Below are 19,894 nucleotides of genomic sequence, written 5' to 3' on the forward strand. Positions count from 1 at the left end.
TTGGCTTTATATTAGTCCTTTCATAGGTACGTTTTTGATACAACATTGTCTGATTATGTATAACCATACATGCTAATTCCATTTCTCTGTAGGTTTACAGTGTTGATTGGAGCCAAACACGAGGAGAGCAACTGATAGTGTCTGGCTCTTGGGATCACACTATTAAATTGGTAAGCCATTGCAAAATGCAAGCATGCATGCAAATTTTATAAACTCGTTCAGTAATTCTCATTATTGCCTACAATATTGGTGGGGAGGTTTCTCTAATCCTACATGTCTCCTTTAAATGCACAGAACACAACTTGTTGCAATGGCACAGGTTGAAAAAAGACACATGTTTATCAAGTTTAACCTTTTAAGTCTGTATAAAACATGCCTAACTGATCCAGAGGAAGGCAAAAAAAAAAAAAAAAACCATTTGAAATCTCTCCAATTTGCCTCAGAGGAGGAAAAAAATCCTTCCTGACTCCAAGATGGCAATCGGACCAGTCCTTGGATCAACTTGTTCTATGAGCTATCTTCCATAACCCTGTATTTCCTCACTTGCTAAAAAGCCGTCCAACTCTTTCTTAAAGCTAATTTCTAATTTATCAGCCATAACAACTGATTCAGGGTGAAAATTCCACATCTTTACAGCTCTCAATGTAAAAGCCCCTTCCAAATATTTAGCCAGAACCTCCTATCTTCTAATCGGGTGCCCACGTATCAGTTAGAAGGACCTACAGTACTGGTAAATAAAGCATTAGAGAGATTATTATATGTTCCCCCTATATAGTTATACATAGTTATCATATCATATTCACAGAGTTAGTAGGTTAGGAAAGTATCCCGCAGGCAGAAGTTAAAATCAAGAAACTTTATTTTGAGCATTTATTTAAAAGAACAAACAGGCATCCGATTACAGATGTACTTCCTACTCTATTACATGTATAGTCACCTGATGCGTTTTTAATGCCTCCTTCTGGCACTTCATCAGAGGTGAAGTTACAGGATATTATGTGCCTTATATACCAGTATCCATTAAAACTGTCAATCATTTAAAAGATAATTAACAAAAAATAATAATAAATAATTAACAAAAGGTTAGACGTCCTTAAAATGGATCCTCTATTGGATAACACAATGTGGAAAAAATAAAATAAGTTTTCAAACTGGGAAGAACCCTTTCCAACGCTGTATATCCTGGCCAATATTGACCTAAAACTAAAAGAGATGGAACAAATTGGTTAGTGAAGAAAGGATCTTATAGATTAATTCTTAGTGGAGAATTATATGTTAAGTTAGTATTATTCTGTTTTCCCTGTAACAGAGGGACCTCCTTTGCTGGTAAACTGTATGCCCCCTCACTCCTCCCCCATGACCCTTACTAATCCCACTGCCCCATCTACCCTAGCTTCCCCATAATTCTTTCTCTCCCCCCCCCCCTTTCCTAGTTTAAACACTCCTCCAACCTCTTAGCCATACTTTCCCCTAGCACAGTGGACCCCCTTCCATTGAGGTGCAAACCGTCACGACTGTATAAGTTGTACCCCAAGGAAAAATCAGCCCAGTGCTCTAGGAACCCAAGCCCTTCCTTCCTGCACCAAGACTTGAGCCATGCATTTAGCTCCCTAAGCCCCCGATGTCTTCCTAAACTTGCGCGTGGCACGGGCAAAATTTCAGAAAAAATAACATTGGAAGACCTTCCCTTGATCTTAGAGCCTAGATCCATGAAATCACTCTCTGAGGTCTTCCATCTACTATTTATTTTGTCATTAGTATCAATATGCACTAAGACAGTTGGGTCATGCCAAGCCCCAGCCAATAATTTGTCTACCCGATCAAACAAATTCAGAACCCTGGAATCAGGTTGTCGGCAAACTGTTCGGTTGTAACGATCTGGACGACAGGTTGCCCTATCCACTTTCCTAATAATTGAATCTTCTACAACCACAATCTGCTTAGGCCTGCACTCCTCCCCACCACTATTAGAGAAACTGGTCTCCCGGCTGTTAGAGAGATCAACCCCATCTAGAATTGCCAATCCAGACTTCACACTCACATCTTCATCACATAATCTGGCGAATTTGATGAGCTGTGTAAACTCCGGATCAGCCTCCATTTTCCTTTTGCCCACCTTAGATTTTCTAACTGTCACCCAGCTAGCTGCCTCAACATCCTGCTGGTGTTTTGTTCCCCCCCAAGCTATCTAACCTCGCTAGGTCCTGCTCAGTGAGCAAGAGACTCCTTTCAAGATTGTCAATCAACCGCACGGTATCCTTAAATGTCCATAGGGTGGCAGCATGTGTTCACAGATCTCATGTAGAAAATTTAAATTTGTATTTAAATGACCAAGAACATTCGGCTGAATCCTTCTGTCAGGCCCAACCAAATCCGAATCCTAATTTGCATATGCAAATTAGGGGTGGGGAGGCAAATTATGTGACTTTTTGTCAAAACAAGGATGTAAAAAATGTTTCCCCTTCCCACCCCTAATTTACATATGCAAATTAGGATTCGGTTCGGTATTCGGCTGAATCTTTCGCGAAAGATTCGGGGGTTCGACAAAATCCAAAATAGTGGTTTTGGTGCATCCCTAACTACAAGTGACTATTATCAACAAATATCCTAGTTTTATATATGAGAAAGGTCTTCAGTGTGTTGTCCTGTGGAGAGACATGAATGGTACCTGATCCCTATTTTTTCTTCCTGTGTAAGAAGTAAAACATTATATTGTAAAACTTATCTGTTCTGTGCTGACTTCACCTCCCTCCGATTTCAACCACTGACAGGCAGACATTCACTCTTATTGTGACTCCACTGTGGTTCTGATCCTGTGAATTATATCTTTATATCTGTTTATTAGTCTGGCTTTCACAAATCTTCTACTTTTTCTCAATCCATCTTGTAGCAGTCTGATGTGCCACCATGGGCAAAAGAGTAGTAAGCCTAAATCCAGTGACATGTCATCTCATCTCATAACTCTTCAGGACTTCTAGAGGGAGAGAAAGGGTAGTATTGGCAACTGCAGTGTCTGCCAGTATGTTGGATGTCATAGCTCCACAGCTACAACAGCCATGTTCCAACACATTGGGCTGATTTGGCACTGAGGGCCGCAATGAGGTGGCTCAGTTTTCTTGCCTCAGAGTAGGTTGGGGGGCATATTGCTAGGGCACAGAGCACACTAGAAGAGCCAAAGTTCCAATTTAAAAATCAGAATTGCAGCTCCTAAAGTAGGCAGAAGAGGGGTTTTGCTGCCCCTGGTAACTTGCAGGCTGCTGCTCCCTTATGGCAGCGGTGCTCCTGTGTAGCATAGCATTTTAGACAGTAAAAAAAAACAATTGCCATTGGTCTAGAAAAATTAGGTTTCACCCGCACCTTCATGTTACAATCAAGATAATTTCTGTAGAAGTAGTTGGACTACAAGGAAGCACACAGCATATCATATAAAATATATAGTGCAATAGATTGTGTATGATAGCTACACACACACCATAAACGAGGATTGTGTACATCTAGACAGTGACCAGTACACAATCTAAAGTGAAAGGAGTAAATGTGAATAGGTTACTGGGATTCCTCCATTACCAAACACCAAGTGAGCCAGCCTACTCAATAATATGTAAATCATAAAAAAGCAGTATAATGAAAGAAAATGGCACATATGATGCTGCATCAGCTCATCTAATGCCCCAGCCATGAGCAGAAGTTCCAATGCTCTGATGAGATGGCACACACAAAATATACAAATCCGTATATAGAGCAGTACGTTATATTAAAGATTTGCAAAATACCAAATATGGCTTCTTCAAATAATCCAATGTAAATACAGCACATAACAAATGGGAATTGCATGCATTTACATTTCACGTTGTATAGCACCACGCTTCATAGGGAACCAAACTCATACTGATACCTCGGCAATCTTTTTTAAAAGGCAATTTTGCGTTCTTATGTTAGGAAGTCCCAATGTACTGCTAAGACAATTTCTCCACAATCACAAACACCAAGAATATAGAATCTATGATCTATTTATAAAAGTACCGAAGATTGTAGATTCTACAGTTTGCAGCACTTCTGTGTTTACAACTGCTGCACTGACTTTTGGACTAGAACAGTGCTTCTAACAGACACAAATCCCCTAAGCAACGAGCAGATGCAGTTACACTTACCATCTGGTTCTTGATAGGTGGATTCAGCCAATGAGAGCCGTGGGTGCGTGATGAAGTGTCCACTACTTCCCCTATAAATTGAGCCCCCCACTAACACCACCCTTTTACTCCTGCTGTGCGCGCATGACTGCTGGAGCCCTCCAGCTGCCTTCCTACAGTTCTCCTGCTATTTTGGTAGCCTGGATTGAGTAAGCTAAGCTACAACATTACTGCACAATTTATTTTACATATTTCTATCAAAACTGTCTATTTTTTTTCTAATTTAGTCTTCTGTCTTTCTCATTAGCAAATTTTTTTCACACGTGCACACACACGACAGACAAGTTTGCCAAGCACACACACACACTTTACATCCTTTTTTGTTCCTATACTTATTTTTTTAAATTTCTTTCCTAGTTTTTTTTCACTAGAACTGTATTTTTGATCTTGTTCTATAATTATTTCATTGATTTGATTGATTTTTGAGTTGTTTTTTTTTTTTTGGAATTTTCATCTTGGTTTTGTGTATTTATTGATTTTACTGTATTTTTACTTTTGTATTGTTCTTGGGTGCTTGTTATCACCAGTAAAAAAGTTGCTTTGGCAGTGACAGTAATGGACAACCAATTTCACTGCAGTAACTTTTATTGCTTTGGGTGACTTCATTGCATTCTACTGATATTATTTTGGATTTATCCTTTGCACTGTTTTTATTGCTTGTTTAGTGCCCCCTAAAATGTTCCCTTTTGCTTTTCAAAGGGTGCTTAAAGGAGAACTAAACCCTAAAAATGAATGAGCTGTGGTTGCCTTGGGTTGGTACAGAAGCCCAAAACATAATGTGCAACATTTCTAACCTATTTCTTTAGTTTAACTTTCCTTGTCCTTTAAGATATCACCAATCTAGCCCTCGTAAGCATTTTTTAAGAGGTAAGTTAACTGTATGGCTGAATTGTGAGAATTCTATCACAAAAAATAATTTTTGTTATAGAATTCATCTTACTTTGCTGGCTCCATATTGGTCATGTAGTTGTTCTAGTAACCCACATATCAACTGCACATGGTTAATTTTTAATATTTTACATGGGAGCTCTGAGCCCTGAATAGAGGGTTATTGCACATGTATTTTAATATTTATAAAGATAGTAGTGTTACTAATCTTCATTTCTGAGGCAGCTCAGTATATAGATATAGGTTTTGAAAAAGTATTCAGATCTTTAAACAGTTCTCTTATTTATTGAAAAATATATGCTACATTTGGTCCATTTTAATTGTAAAACTCTGAAACTGGTTACAATGTAACTTAACTGCCACAGTTAAAATTACAAACTGTGGAAAAGGGCTTTATCTGCCGCAAATTGTGGCCTACTCCTTTGTTCTAGATAACCAGCTCACAGCAGGATCTTGGGGCCCCTAGACAGGGCCGCAGTCAGAAATCAAGGGGCCTGTGTACGACAAAATTTGAAGGGCCCCCTGGGCCCCGCCCACCACCGCAGGCCCTGCCCCAGACCCCACGCCACAGTAAAAAAAACACACACAAACATGGGTGCTAAAACATGAAAGCTAAAAACCCATTGGTGGCTAGAGTGCCCCGTATAATTTTAATAAAACAATTGGTGCTCAGGGCCCCCCATAAACGTTAAATCACTGGTGGCCACCATCTACATGTTAAAAAAACTCATTGGTGGCCAGAGCCCCCCCCCCCAATTAAAAAAAAAAGTTGGTGGTCAGGGCCCCCATAAACATTAAATAAACTTCACTGGTGATCAACCCCCCCCCACGTTAAAAACCCCATTGGTGGCCAGGGCACCCCTACAAGTTAAAAGAAAAAATTGGTCAGCCCCCCCCCATAGGGGCAAATTCACTAAGATTCGTAGTTGCGCCAGGCGCAACTTAGCCGCACTTCGCCACACTTCGCCAGGCGTAGTTTCGCCAGCACTCCGCAAATTCACTAAAATCCGAAGTTGCGCACGGGTAGCGTAAGATTGCGAAGTTGCGCTAGCATTGATTCGCTAAGTGAAGCGGTTACGCTAGCGAAGGTTAATTTGCATACGGCACCAAATTCAAATTTCAATGGAGGAATACGTATCAGCACTACAAATGCCTAGAAAACCTTCAAAACATCAAATAAAAATTTTATTTTGCCCTACACATGTGCCCACTGTATAGGTAAGTTGCCATGAGTCAGGAAATGTAGGGGGGAAGGAGGGGAGCCCCAAAATGTTTTTTGATCTTTTTCAGACTATCACCCATAATGTAGAAAACATGCCAGCGTTTTTTGGGACTTAGAAAAAATTTTGACTTTTTTTGAAGCAATCCCATCTACTCTATTGCGCTTCGCCTGGTCTGAGGTGGCAAAGGAAGTCTAGCGTAAAAGGTAGTGTTCAGTAGACTGCGCGCGTTAGCGAATTTGCGTAGTTACGTCCGTAGCGAAAATTCACCAGGCGTAAGGGTGCAAAGTAACACTAGCGAATCTACGCCAGCGTTCGTTAGTGAATTTGCGCAGTAACGAAAATGCCAAACGCTAGCGAATTAACGCTAGCGTTCGGCGCTTTGGCGCTTAGTGAATTTGCCCCATAAAGCTAAATAAACATCATTGGTGGCCAGCCCCCCCTACAAGTTAAAAAAAAAAATTGGTGCTCAGGGCCCCCCACAAACGTTAAATCACTGGTGGCCACCCTCTACATGTTAAAAAAAAAAACAAAAAAAAAAAAACATTGGTGGCCAGGGCCTCCCCACAAATGTAAAAGTTGGTGGCCAGGGTCCCCCCTACAAGATAAAAAAAATTGGTTGTCAGGGCCCCCCATAAACATTAAACTTCACTGGTGATCAGCCCCCCCTACAAGTTAAAAAAACACAATTGGTGGTCAGGGCCTCCCCATAAAGTTAAAAAAAAAACATCATTGGTGTCCAGCCCTCCCCCCTACAAGTTGAAAAACATTGGTGGCCAGCCCCCCCCCTTACAAGTTAAGAAAACCATTGGTGGCCCCATAGAAAATGTAAAAAAAAATTGGTGGCCAGGGGCCAATGGTGACCTGGGGTCACCATCTTCCTTGTCCTTGGAGATGGCAGCTTCTTTGGTTTTCTTTGATGGCATTCATCTCCTTTTGGGGCTTTCATGGATTTGGGTCTTTGGAGCTTGGTGTAATTTCGTGGCTTGGGGGAATTTTTGCAACTTCCGTTCTTCAGCAGTTTGGCTTTGACTCGGACGCTGTTAAGGGGGGGGGGCTGACTATTCTGGAAAGTGCAGCACAACCAGGCCCCCCTTCACCTTAAATTCTGCCATGCCCAGGACAACTGTCTCCCCTGTGCACCCCTGATGATGAGCCTGCCCCTAGACAACAACTGATGCACACTTACAATGTGTCTGCTATTGTTTATAAACTCCCTGCAAGCCCCCTGCCGTCTTCAACAATGCAGCATATATACTGATTTGTGTTGGATAAGATGCTGTAAAACAGGGGTGTCCAACCTTTTGGCTTCCCTGGGCCACATTGGAAAAAGAAAAATTGTCTGGGGCCACACATGAAATAAACAAACACTTTTGATTTGTAAAAGTAAAGAAAATACACAGAAAAGAACTACAATGCCAGTTGGATAACCAGATGGAGCTATACACTGGAATATGGGACACCTGTATATTAAATAGACTAATTATTATATTATGACGTTTCCTCCGGAACTGAGCGTTTCAAGCTGGGCCGCATTCATATCCATCCTGGGCCCTCGGGCCGTAGGTTGGACATCCCTGCTGTAAAATATCATCTTAGAGGCAATTTTTAGAAATGTAATAAAAATTACAACGTAAGCAAAGCTTTGCTTTTAGCAAAGCTTTTTTTTTTTTTTTTTTTTAAAAAAAACAACCCCGAGCATCGGTTAAGGGGGTCAGTCCGACACGTATTATAGAGCATGGTGTGCAGGGTCAAGAAAAGTGAATACATATTAGGAAAAAGAAAAGAACTGACCCATATACCTGTAGCTGCACACTCCCATCCATAACATCCAAAAACTTGTGTTTAATAATTAAGATGTAACTTTTAATTAATTATTAAAACAATGTCCAGTGTGCATGGGTTACAATATAGATTAGTGGTGATTAGGTAAGTGCACCAAATGAAATATACTGGTGACACGGTGCAGTTGTTGAAACTGCCTACCACGTTAACTATACTGTGCCTCAGGCACTACTAAGCAAATAACTCTGACACTGACCCTCGGATCCAATAGAGTCTCCAACCTCTTCACCCACAGCGAGTCCCCTCCCGAACCGTAAAAAGATTGCTTCCACTTAACAATCCCTATCAGAGGTGCTGCCTAATCGTCCACTAAAAGTGCGACTGATGCTTGTTTCACCCGCCAGTAGCAGGCTTTGTCAAAAGCACACCTATATTAATAACCGTGGGACCAACTGTAGTGGTTTGAATCCGCCAGTCAGCTCGCATGATGTCACAAAATGGAGAACGGCAGGTATTAAAGGAATAGTTCAGTGTGAAAATAAAAACTGTGTAAATAGATAGGCTGTGCAAAATAAAAAATGTTTCTAATATAGTTAGTTATCCAAAAATGTATTATATAAAGGCTGGAGTGAACAGATGTCTAATAAAACAGCCAGAATCCAACTTCCTGCTTTTCAGCTCTATAACTTTGAGTTAGTCAGCTACTTGAAGGGGGTGCCACATGGTACATTTCTGTTCAGTGAGTTTGTAATTGACCCTCAGCATTCAGCTCAGATTCAAAAGCAACAGATATGACCCATGTGGCCCCCCCTCAAGTCTCTGATTGGTTACTGCCTGGTAACCAGGGTAACCAGTCAGTGTAAACCAAGAGAGCTGAAAAGTAGTGTTCTGACTGACATGTTATACATCAAATCACTCCAGCCTTTATACATTACATTTTTGGCTAACTAACTATATTAGAAACATTTTTTATTTTGCACAGCCTATCTATTTACCCAGTTTTTGTTTTTACAATGAACAATTCCTTTAACTTGTCTCCCCAAAGATCCGCCAGTCCGCGCACAAGACGTCACAAGAGGGAGAGCCCACAGGTATTAAGCTGTCTCCCTGAAGATCACGGTACATCACATTGCTGTGTGCATATAAGGCTTCACTTACGAAATATGCTGACGTGAAGTCCCTTACCTGGATGAATCACATAGGGGCGAAATATTCTATACAGGTGCGATATGTTAGGTCGCACATGTAACATTTCTTATGGAAATTGTGTGCATACGTGCGGTATGTTAAATTGCTAAATTAGGATAACATTATCACAAATACACAGTATGGAAATTATCCCTTCAAAGTACATTAAAGCCGGATTTAGTCTAAATATGATCATATATATTTATACTGTCTATGATAACAAGTTACATCACTTTATCAATTTATACAAGTTCTAATCACGTACAAAGACAAATACCAAAATTACATCACTTATTATAATTGGAAGAATCAATTGGGCAAGTATATTATATGTAATATCAGACATCCTTTAAATGTTGCAATTTGTTGCTAAAAAGCAACTAATTCAATATTGCACTTCCAAAGCCATCATCCTATGGCAACAAAAAGGGGGATTCCCGTTGGAGAATTCCTACAATTACGTCGTAATTGTTCAGACTCTCAAGTTTTTAAGAGGAGGGCAAGTGAGTTAACCATATGGTTAATGGAGAGGGACTACTCACATAATGTGATTCGACAAGCATATTTTTTTTTAAATTTCTTTTTTTATTGCTTTTTAAACAAACATACATCCACATCTTGAGTGCATCAGTTTTAACATCGTCCATTCGTTATCTGTTATGCAAAATTGACAGAGAATAGCAAGTTCAAAGTATATGTCAGAAATATACCATAGACACAAATGGAATCGTAAGCCTTTACATAGAATGGAAAAATGTCAGAATACCTGGATATCAACTATCATACAAACAAAATAAAAGAACATAATACCCATCAGCATTGTTTGAGTTATTATTCCACCATTACTTCCCTGGCTAACTTGGGGTGGGGGGTGGGGTAAATCAGGGAGGAAGGGGGTTGTGGGTTCCCTGGGAATTAGTTAAATGACAGTCTAGGGCAGGTAGGTGCTCAGTGATCCAGGGTGACCAGATTTTTTTAAATTTGTTTGGGCAACCTCTCTGCAAATATAATAGCTGGTACGGAGGGACAGCATCATTGACCATCTGTAGCCAATGGAGTTTTTGAGGGGGGTGGGCTGATTTCCACCTCATAGCAATGAGTCTTTTTGCCTGTATAAACAGGAAATTAAGGAGAGTCTGCTCTGCAGCGGTAGGGGCAGTGTCTTCAACTTGGTTTAACAGTACCGTTTCAGGGTTGAAAGGGACAATAAGTGCTAGGACGAGACTTGTTTCCTCTATCACCTTTCCCCAAAATCTCCTTATTTTTGGGCAGAGCCACACCATGTGTATGAAATTCGCTGGGGATTAGGAGCATTTAGGACAAACGTCTGGTACATTAGGGTTTATGACATGGAGCCTATGGGGCGTCAAATAGGTCCTATGAAGGTATCGAAACTGAATCATTTTATCTTTAGAGCTAACAAGCTTTGAACTATGTGTTTCCAGAATATTTTCCCACATATCAGTGGTGAGCTGCGGAACGTCCTGTAGCCATTTGTTGTATAATTTGTTAAGTATAGGGTCCTTAGGGATATTCAAAAGAGCATAAAATTGGGAAACTGGTTTGGTAAGATCTGGATTAAATGCTAGGACCTCAAGTTTTTGGGGTGAAGTGTCTGGGTGGACTAGTCCGAACTGTGTGTTTATGGCCTGGCGCAATTGCAAAAAACGGAAAAACATCTTATTAGGCATGTTGAAGGTAAGTTTTAGCTCGTCAAAAGTAAGCAATTCGCCCCGTGCCATGACTTGCCCTAGGTATTTAAAGGGATACTGTCATGGGAAAAAAACATTTTTTCCAAATGAATCAGTTAATAGTTCTGCTCCAGCAGAATTCTGCACTGAAATCCATTTCTCAAAAGAGCAAACAGATTTTTTTATATTCAATTTTGAAATCTGACATGGGGCTAGACATTTTGTCAATTTCCCAGCTGCCCCATGTCATGTGACTTGTGCCTGCACTTCAGGAGAGAAATGGTTTTTGGCAGGCTGCTGTTTTTCCTTCTCAATGTAACTGAATGTGTCCCAGTGGGACATGGGTTTTTACTATTGAGTGATGTTCTTAGATCTACCAGGCAGCTGTTATCTTATGTTAGGGAGCTGTTATCTGGTTACCTTCCCATTGTTCTGTTATTAAGCTGCTGGGGGGGAAAAGGGAGGGGGTGATATCACTCCAACTTGCAGTACAGCAGTAAAGAGTGATTGAAGTTTATCAGAGCACAAGTCACATGACATGGGGCAGCTGGGAAATTGACAAAATGTCTAGCCCCATGTCAGATTTCAAAATTGAATATAAAAAAATCTGTTTGCTCTTTTGAGAAATGGATTTCAGTGCAGAATTCTGCTGGAGCAGAACTATTAACTGATTCATTTGGAAAAAATGTTTTTTTCCCATGACAGTATCCCTTTAATGTTATACCGGGCCCAGATTGTAGGGTCTGGTATAGTCCGTAATTGTGGGAGTTGTGGGTTAAACCAAAGAGGCTGGTTAGGCGAGTATTGATTTTCACGCTTCGGAAAAAGTTGTAAGGCAATTTTCCAAGTTCGGACCGTGGCTGTCATTAGTTGTGTGGGGGACTCATAGTCTTTGGTGCCCCGGTACAACATATTTTTAAGAGCTTCATAAGAGCCAGCTATTTGGGCCTCTAGAGTAGTAGTGGCATTTTGAGTGGAGGGGACTATCCACCACCAGGCAGTAACCAGTTTAGTGGCAAGGTAGTAGAAATATAAGTTGGGTGCTGCCAGTCCTCCCGAATCCACTGGGAGTTGCAGTGAGTGCATTGCGATTCGAGGAGTCGCTGCTGCCCAGTATAAGGAAGTAGTTAAGGAGTTCAATTTGCGAAAGAAGCTCTTAGGTATTACAATAGGGGCCTGGCGAAAAAGGTATGTGAACTTTGGGAGCATGATCATTTTAAATAGATTCACTCTACCTAGTAGAGTTAAGGGGAGAGTATTCCAAATTTTGGATTTGTTTTCCAGCTTTAACATTAGGGGGGTTAAGTTTAACTCAATAAATTTATCTAGTTGGCGGTGTATGTGCACCCCCAAATATTTAAAAGTATCAACCCATTGCAGTTTCACTTGCACTCTCTGGTGATCTACGCGGAAGGAGTCTATGGGAAAGATAACTGATTTTGCCCAGTTTATTTTCAATCCTGAGTATTCGGTATGACGGTCTATCACCGTTAGAGCAGATGTGAGGGCTTCATAGGGGTTCTCTAGAAATAGGATGGTGTCATCCGCATACATCGCCACCGTTTCAGTTATAGGGCCCAGTCTCAGTCCCTTGACACCCACCGTAGTTTTTAGTAACCAAGCCAGTGGCTCCATTGCCAATGCAAAGAGCAGTGGGGAGAGGGGGCAACCCTGCCTTGTGCCCCTGCCGAGCGAAACCGATGCGGATACGTTGTGATTGGTTTTTATACGGGCTTTAGGATCATGATATAAGGCATCAACCCACTTGCTGAAATTGGGTCCTATACCCATTTTTGCCATGGTGACCTTGAGAAAGCTCCACTCAATAGAGTCGAAAGCCTTCTCGTTGTCAAGAGCGGCTAACACTCTATGCCCCGAGTTGTCATGTTGGACTGCTATGTTTGTGAAAACACGCCTGACATTAATGTCTGTGGTTCGGCCCGGTATAAAACCCGTTTGATCAGGGGATATCAATTTCGTAATATATCGGTTGAGCCTATGGGCCATTATTTTTGCTAAAATCTTGGCATCAACATTAATTAGCGATATCGGCCTGTAAGAGGCACAATTCAGTGGGTCTTTGTCTGGTTTTAGAATTAAGGTTATCAATGTTTCGCTCATGGACTCAGGCAGGCCCGCCCCCTCTAGTACATTGTTAAATAAAGAGGTTAACAGTGGGGTTAAATGCTTAACATGCTTGGTATAAAAGTCAGTCGGAAGACCATCTAGGCCAGGTGTTTTCCCAGGGGTGAGCGAAGAAAGAGCTTCCACTAATTCTGTTTCTGTAATGAGGGCGTCCAGAGAGTCTCTGTCAGTATGATCCAAGCGGGGGATTGGGATTTCATCCAAGTAGTCCTCTAGTTGTTGTAGCGTAAGGGCCATCCTGGAAGTGTATAAGGAGGAATAGTACTGCGTCAACACCCGGTTAATTCCCAAGGAGTCAGTTATTATAGCATCCGTAGCGTCTCGAATCGCAGGTATGGACGTTTGAGGAGATAAGTCCCGGGAGAGCAATGCCAGGAGTTTACCATTTTTATCTCCTGTGGCCAGGATATTGGCGGATTGTCGCAGCAGGGCTTTTTTGACCTGGTTGACTCGAACTGTTTGTAAAGCAGTCTGGCTCGAGAGCCAAGTCTGTCGTGTCTGTGGGGACGGGTTCAGAGTAAATTGCTGTTGAGTTAGGGCAACTTCAGTCTCCAGATCAGTGAGTTCTTGTTGGGTTCGCTTGTTGAATGTTTTAATTTGGTTTATGTATTGTCCTCTGGCAAAGGCCTTCAGGGAGTCCCAGACTATTTGGGGTGAAGCGGTGTTGGTGTTCGTCTCAATGAAGTTACGGAACTCCGTGTCAATCGGTTCCGTGATCTTGTCCTGATGTAACCAAAAGCTGCTCAGTCTCCAAATTCTATCTAGTGGGGGTGAACCAGTTGTCAGAATTATGGAGAGTGGGGAATGATCCGATATCCCGCCTGGTAAAATATCTGCCTTTAAGGTATGAGATAGTATTGCAGGGGTGCCGAGGGCCAGGTCTATCCTGGACATAGTGTTATGAGTTGCTGAGAAACATGTAAATTTTCTGTCCATAGGGTGTTTTTCCCTCCATAAATCAGCGAAGTTAAAGGTAGAAATCCAAGTTTGTAAACTATTGGAGGGTCGGGATGAGGGATAGAGCCTGTCCATGGAGTCCGACACTACTGCGTTGAAGTCTCCCATTATAATAGTGGGGGCCAGAGGGAGGGTAGCAATTTTGCTCGTTATAGTGGATAACAGAGTCACCTCAAAGGGGGGTGGAAGATAAACATTCACCAAGATGTAAGTCCCTCCGTTTGCCGAGCAGTGTACAATAAGGAAGCGGCCCTCGGAGTCCGTAATGAGTGCTTTAAGACTAAAAGAACAGCCCTTGGACACCAGTATGGACACTCCTCTAGAATAGGTCGAGTAGGTGGAATGATAAGAAGTTGCTATCCATGGTCTCCTAAGAGCAAGCAGCTTGTTTCCGTCTAAGTGGGTTTCTTGAAGCATGGTGATATGAGGTTTCAATCTTTGAAGTGTCTTGAATACCAACCCCCTTTTTATTGGGGTGCCTAGGCCCCGGACGTTCCACGACAGCAAACGCAGTTCAGCCATAATCGGTGGGGGGTGGTATAAATGAAGGGGGAGAAATAGGGGAAAAAGGTAGAATATCCAAAGGTGTTATGATGCCCGTCCCTCCCTACCTGCTGCACCCCAACTTGAGCAGGTCTTAGTCCCAAAACAGGAAACATTTGTGAGAGGGGGTAGAACTAAGGTATGTGTAGTACAGTTCCTTAGGTCAGTACCTTACCAACTGTAGAACGTAGTCCGTGCTGGTATGTGTTGATTCCAGCCAGTCCCAGGAGGTACCGGGAATGAGTAGGTTCCGTAGCCCATGACGTCAGATATGGAGCTTCAGCTCATACCGGTGGTGGGGAACTACGCTCCCGTGGTGGGCGTTGTGGCTGGGGAGGAATAGCAACTGATTCTATCCACTGGAGCGCATCGGCTGGCGCGTTGAAAAAATAAGCTCTGTCGTCTTTGATAACCCGCAAACGGGCAGGAAAGATCATAGAGTATTTAAGCTGTAATGTACAAAGCTTTTCCTTGACAGCATTGAATTTGATCCTCTGGTTGCGTACAGCCATAGAAAAATCGGGGAATATAGAGACTCTATGGTTTTCATAGTGCAGAGAACCTTTCAGCCTTGCCTCTTGGAGGACTGTATCGCGGTCCTTATAGTTAAGGAGGTGAGCAATAAGTGGTCTCGGGGGATTCCCTGGAGGTGGGGGCTTGCTGGGGACCCTATGGGCCCGTTCAATTATGAAGCAGATAGAGAAGGCATCTTTCCCAAATGTGTGCAAAAGCCAGTGTTCCAGGAAACTCTCCACATGCTTGCCCTCAGCCCTATCTGGGATGCCGACAATGCGAATGTTGTTTCGCCTCAGGCGGTTTTCCATGTCATCAGACTTAAACTGTAATTCTGAGATTTTATGGGCATGTTCCCCCATAGAATTGTGCAGAGGCCGGGAACTATCTTCCAAATCAGAGATACGTCTTTCAGATTCTGCAGTACGTTCCCTCAGTTTCTGCATATCTTGCTTAATTATGGTAAAATCAGTTTTATGCTCATCCAGTTTATTCAAAACTGAGGCGTGATTGGATCCTATCAGGGTCGCAATTTCCCCCAGCGTGGGTTCCACTGGTGGCAGTTCAGGGGGAAGAGGGGAGACATTTTGGTCCCTGTGAGCCATAGTGTCCATAGAGGTATTAGGCATGGAATCGGCTGGGACAGTTCTGACGTACTTGCTTAAGGTCAGTGCAGTGGAAGCGCTCACTTTGGGGCTTACCGATTGACGCTGTGCTGTTTCATCGCTACCTCTGCTGAGGGATCGCGCATCGCCGCCATCTTGTGAAGCCGCGTGGTGAGGTTCAGCCGTACGGGTTTTAGGCGGTGCGCTCTTATTCTTCCCCATGACCTCGGGTTGCTGGCACCGGAGCGGTCCACGGGAGGTACTGAGCCTGGTGGAAGCCAGTGTGAGCCGGTATTGGGCCGTAGCGGGTAAATACAGGGTTATTTTTCCCGGAGCTCCCGGAGTTGCGTCCTACATCAAGCAGTTCCGGTCACGCCCCCCGACAAGCATATTCTAGAGCAATTAAGACCCCTAGACTACACTATTAGAAGTACACAAACGATCTTCACAGAATACAGAACAATCAATTAGTTTTATAGGTACTTTCTTTAAACAATGACCTATGATTGATTCAGTGCAGAGAAAACATTGGCACATCTTGTAAACTGACACAGTCTTATCCACAATGTTGGGTCCACCTCCTCTTACTTGCTGCCTACGAGCTCCTAATTTAAAAGACCTGTTGGTCAAAAGACATTTTGCTAAATGTGAAAACAAAGTGACAAAAATTGGTACTTCGACATGTGGCAAATGAAAAGCTTGCAAATATACAGTATGGGGCCCATTTACTTAGCTCGAGTGAAAGATTAGAAGAAAAAATACTTTGAATTTCGAATGGGCGAATATGGCTACTTCGACCTTCGACTACGACTTCGAATCAAATGATTCGAAGTAAAAATCGTTCGACCATTCGATAGCCGAAGTACTGTCTCTTTAAAAAATACTTCGACCACCTAGTTCGCCACCTAAAACCTACCGAGGCCAATGTTAGCCTATGGGGAAGGTCCCCATAGGCTTCCTAACGATTTTCTGATCGAAGGAAAATCCTTTGATCGATGGGTTAAAATCCTTCGAATCGTTCGATTCGAAGGATTTAATCGTTCAATCTAACGATTATTCCTTTGATCGTTCGATCGTAGGAATAGTGCTAAATCCTTCGACTTCGATATTCGAAGTCGAAGGATTTCAATTCGGCAGTCGAATATCAATTGTTAATTAACCCTCGATATTCGACCCTATGTAAATGTGCCCCAATGTGTTGACAAAGCATTGTGTTCTGATGAAGTAGATCAGAACCCTTCACAGAGGGTTACTGTACATGTCTGTTTAAAATCATGCCAAAACCACGTAAATTGGTGGTCCTGAAACACTTTGCAGCTCATTACAGCAGTCACAAGACATAAGTTAAGTGCAGGCTCCATTTTACATCTGTGCACTTACCCCTATCATAAATACAGCTCCTTTGAAGGCAGGACGCCCTGTATTCATAGTGTAACACAGATCCTTCACCTGTGGTCATTTACCTAATAACCACTGAGGAAGGGCCATTTGGGTCCCAAAACTTTGGATTTGGTGTGCAGTGTCTGAAGCATCTCGCAATAAAAGTTGGGAATACCCCGTTTGAAGCACAATAAGGTACTGGTTTTACCTAATGGGCCAAGTATGGAAAGCATGGCAGCTTGCCCCTTGAGTAATAAATTATCATGTTAGTAATTATTTTGCATAAACTAAATTAATTTCTTCCCCTATATACTATAATAAATATAGTCCGCAAAGCCCCTCACCAAATTCTGTATTGATTTTGCCCTAAAACCCTTACTTTACCTGCAGCAATCTTATGAAGTTAGGGCCTTTTTAAAGCTTGCAGTCCCAAGTCTTTACAGCTGATGTCATCACTCGCGTCAGCTCGTTCTGTCTATGAATGCGTGCAGGAGGCATCATGAGATTCTGTGTCTTTTGTGTGCATGTGCAGGTTTTCAGACAGGGACATGCGTATGTGATGCAGTCTTGGTCTTGCTTTGGGAACACTTGGTGTTCGCATATGACGTTAGCTAAATTTTGGTGGTATGTACACCTGCCACAGCGCTATTGGAAGAATGGAGTATTTTTGGAGTGTTTTGTAAGTGCATATGGGTTATTTAAAATGAGTCCTAACACATAAGCAATTGTCTTGTTTATGGTTCCCTTGTCCCGAGTAGCCACTTTCACTGGCATGTAGCTACAGCCGACTAGAGTTTTAATCGCAGCTGGGATGGCACTCGGAAAGATTCTTTTTCTGAAGTTTCCTCACGAGGAAACTTCGGGCAACGAAGCCGAAGCAATCCTAGTGCCATCCTGCCGGCAATTTACATTCTAGCCGGTGGGAAGGCAGTTCTGAGAGATTAGTCTACCAAAGAAGAAGTGATTTGTCGCTGGGTGACTTATCTATCCAAATCTGAGCATGTGCCCTGATGCTAAGAGGCAATGGGTACTGATAGCCTAAGTACATTGTATACAGTGAAAGCCAGCAGGTATTGGTAATCTAATAACATTATAAACACATTATCTCATGTAAACTGCTGGGGGTGGCTGTTCCATCTTTCATTAATCTCAGGAGAAAAACATTAGAAAAGAGGAGGTACAGTACATGCGTAGCCCCTACCTTGACTAACTGCGCACATGTCATTACACCCTTATCTGTTGCAAGATAGATGCGTCACAAATAAGCAATTCTGTGAACCTTTCTGCTTCTATGCATGTGTACTCCATTAATTTGCAATATATATAAAAATATATTGCAAATGTACAAAACAATATCTACTCCCCTAACGTCTGCTTCCTTTATTTTTACTAGTGAAAGGAAGCAAATACACAGTTGTGACATTGGGTGTGCAGATATTGTGTTGGATATAAAATGTGTTGGACTGGCTAACCAAGAGGTTTTTTGTGTCAACTTTTTTGTGCAGTAGTTAATATTGGCTTTGATAGGCTATTGTATGTGGTACAGTATGTACTAATGCATTATTGCAAATGTTATAGTTTGCACACAAAAGCATTAATTCATTATTAGTCAAAGGTTTGTTTCAAATTCACTGTGGGAAATATATATGAATCATACCTTAAAGCTGTCACAATATCAGTAGATAAATTACAGAGTGTAAATAACGTGAATTAGACTTCTCATTCTTTCTGAAATTAATTTTGAAAATAATTCTAATACATACTTTTGTAAAGGATGCCATGGTTTGACAAAGTATTGTTCTTTTTTTTTTTTTAGTGGGATCCCTCCTGTGGGAAGTCACTAAGCACTTTCACTGGTCATGAAAATATAATCTATAGCACCATATGGTCACCACATTTACCAGGGTGCTTTGCATCTGCATCAGGTAACATAATATATTCAACATGTCATAACATTTTGTCTTTCTAGCAATTCTTTAATAGGAAAATCATTGGTATTTACCCCACGTTGATTCAGGCAGCACTAACTATAGAGAGATATAGCCTGCTTCTCAGGTAGGAAGTTGCTACCCATAAATTTGTCCCTCCCTATGTTCCCCCTTAGACCATAGAGTTTTTTTCCTATTGTCTTCACATTTTTTATTGTGAAGACTCACCCCGGTGGTCTAGTGGGCCGGCGGGGACACCCGCTGCAGGGATCCTAGTAGTTCTATTACTGGTTCTGCTATCGCGCGTGTGGTGCGCACTTCCGGGTTTTGGTGCGTCACGAGCGGCATGATGTGATCGCAATGGAGCAAAATTCTAATATTTAAAGGGGCTCTGTGCACAAACTCATTGCCCGTTGTTAGGTTCTACTTGCTAGTATCCTGGGTGTGTTATATCGTGTTTGATTCCTGGTTTTGACCCCTGCCTGTCTGATTACACTGAACTCTGCCAATATTGACCCTTGCCTGACTATTTTGAACTCTGTTAATCCTGACTTCTGCCTGCCTGACTATTCTACCGGTATTGACCCTTGCCTGTCTGACCTCGCTTGAACTCTGCCTGCACCGACCCAGCCTGTCTGACCTTGCTAGTACTCTGCCCGCACTGACCCCGGCCTGTCTGACTATGCTTTGTCTATTCTAAGAACTGTGCCTTCAGTCCAAAAACCTGTGCCCCTTTGCTCATCTAAAACCCTTTGCTTGGCTCCTCTCTCATCAAGACCTGGCAGCATCCAATTGGCCGTGGGCTCCTCCAGAAGTGAAAGGCGGCTGTTAAAGGCAGAAGCAAAAGCTGAGACCAGGGAG

At 42.2% G+C, this 19,894-nt stretch overlaps 1 protein-coding gene across 3 annotated transcripts in view; it reads left to right on the forward strand.

The window, feature by feature from the left end:
* The window catches only part of LOC121394208 (peroxisomal targeting signal 2 receptor-like), a 193,152-nt gene that overhangs the window by 15,668 nt on the left and 157,590 nt on the right, over positions 1–19,894 (forward strand). For all 3 annotated transcript variants that reach the window (XR_005961555.1, XM_041564526.1, XM_041564527.1), the window contains exons 4-5: positions 93–170; positions 18,922–19,030. Coding sequence is in view for 2 of the 3 variants with exons in the window: in XM_041564526.1 (XP_041420460.1) it covers positions 93–170; positions 18,922–19,030 (187 nt within the window). In the remaining variant the exon portion in view is untranslated. The remainder of the gene's footprint in view (positions 1–92; positions 171–18,921; positions 19,031–19,894) is intronic.

This window comes from Xenopus laevis, chromosome 5S (assembly GCF_017654675.1).
Source record: "Xenopus laevis strain J_2021 chromosome 5S, Xenopus_laevis_v10.1, whole genome shotgun sequence".
Lineage (NCBI taxonomy): Eukaryota > Metazoa > Chordata > Amphibia > Anura > Pipidae > Xenopus > Xenopus laevis.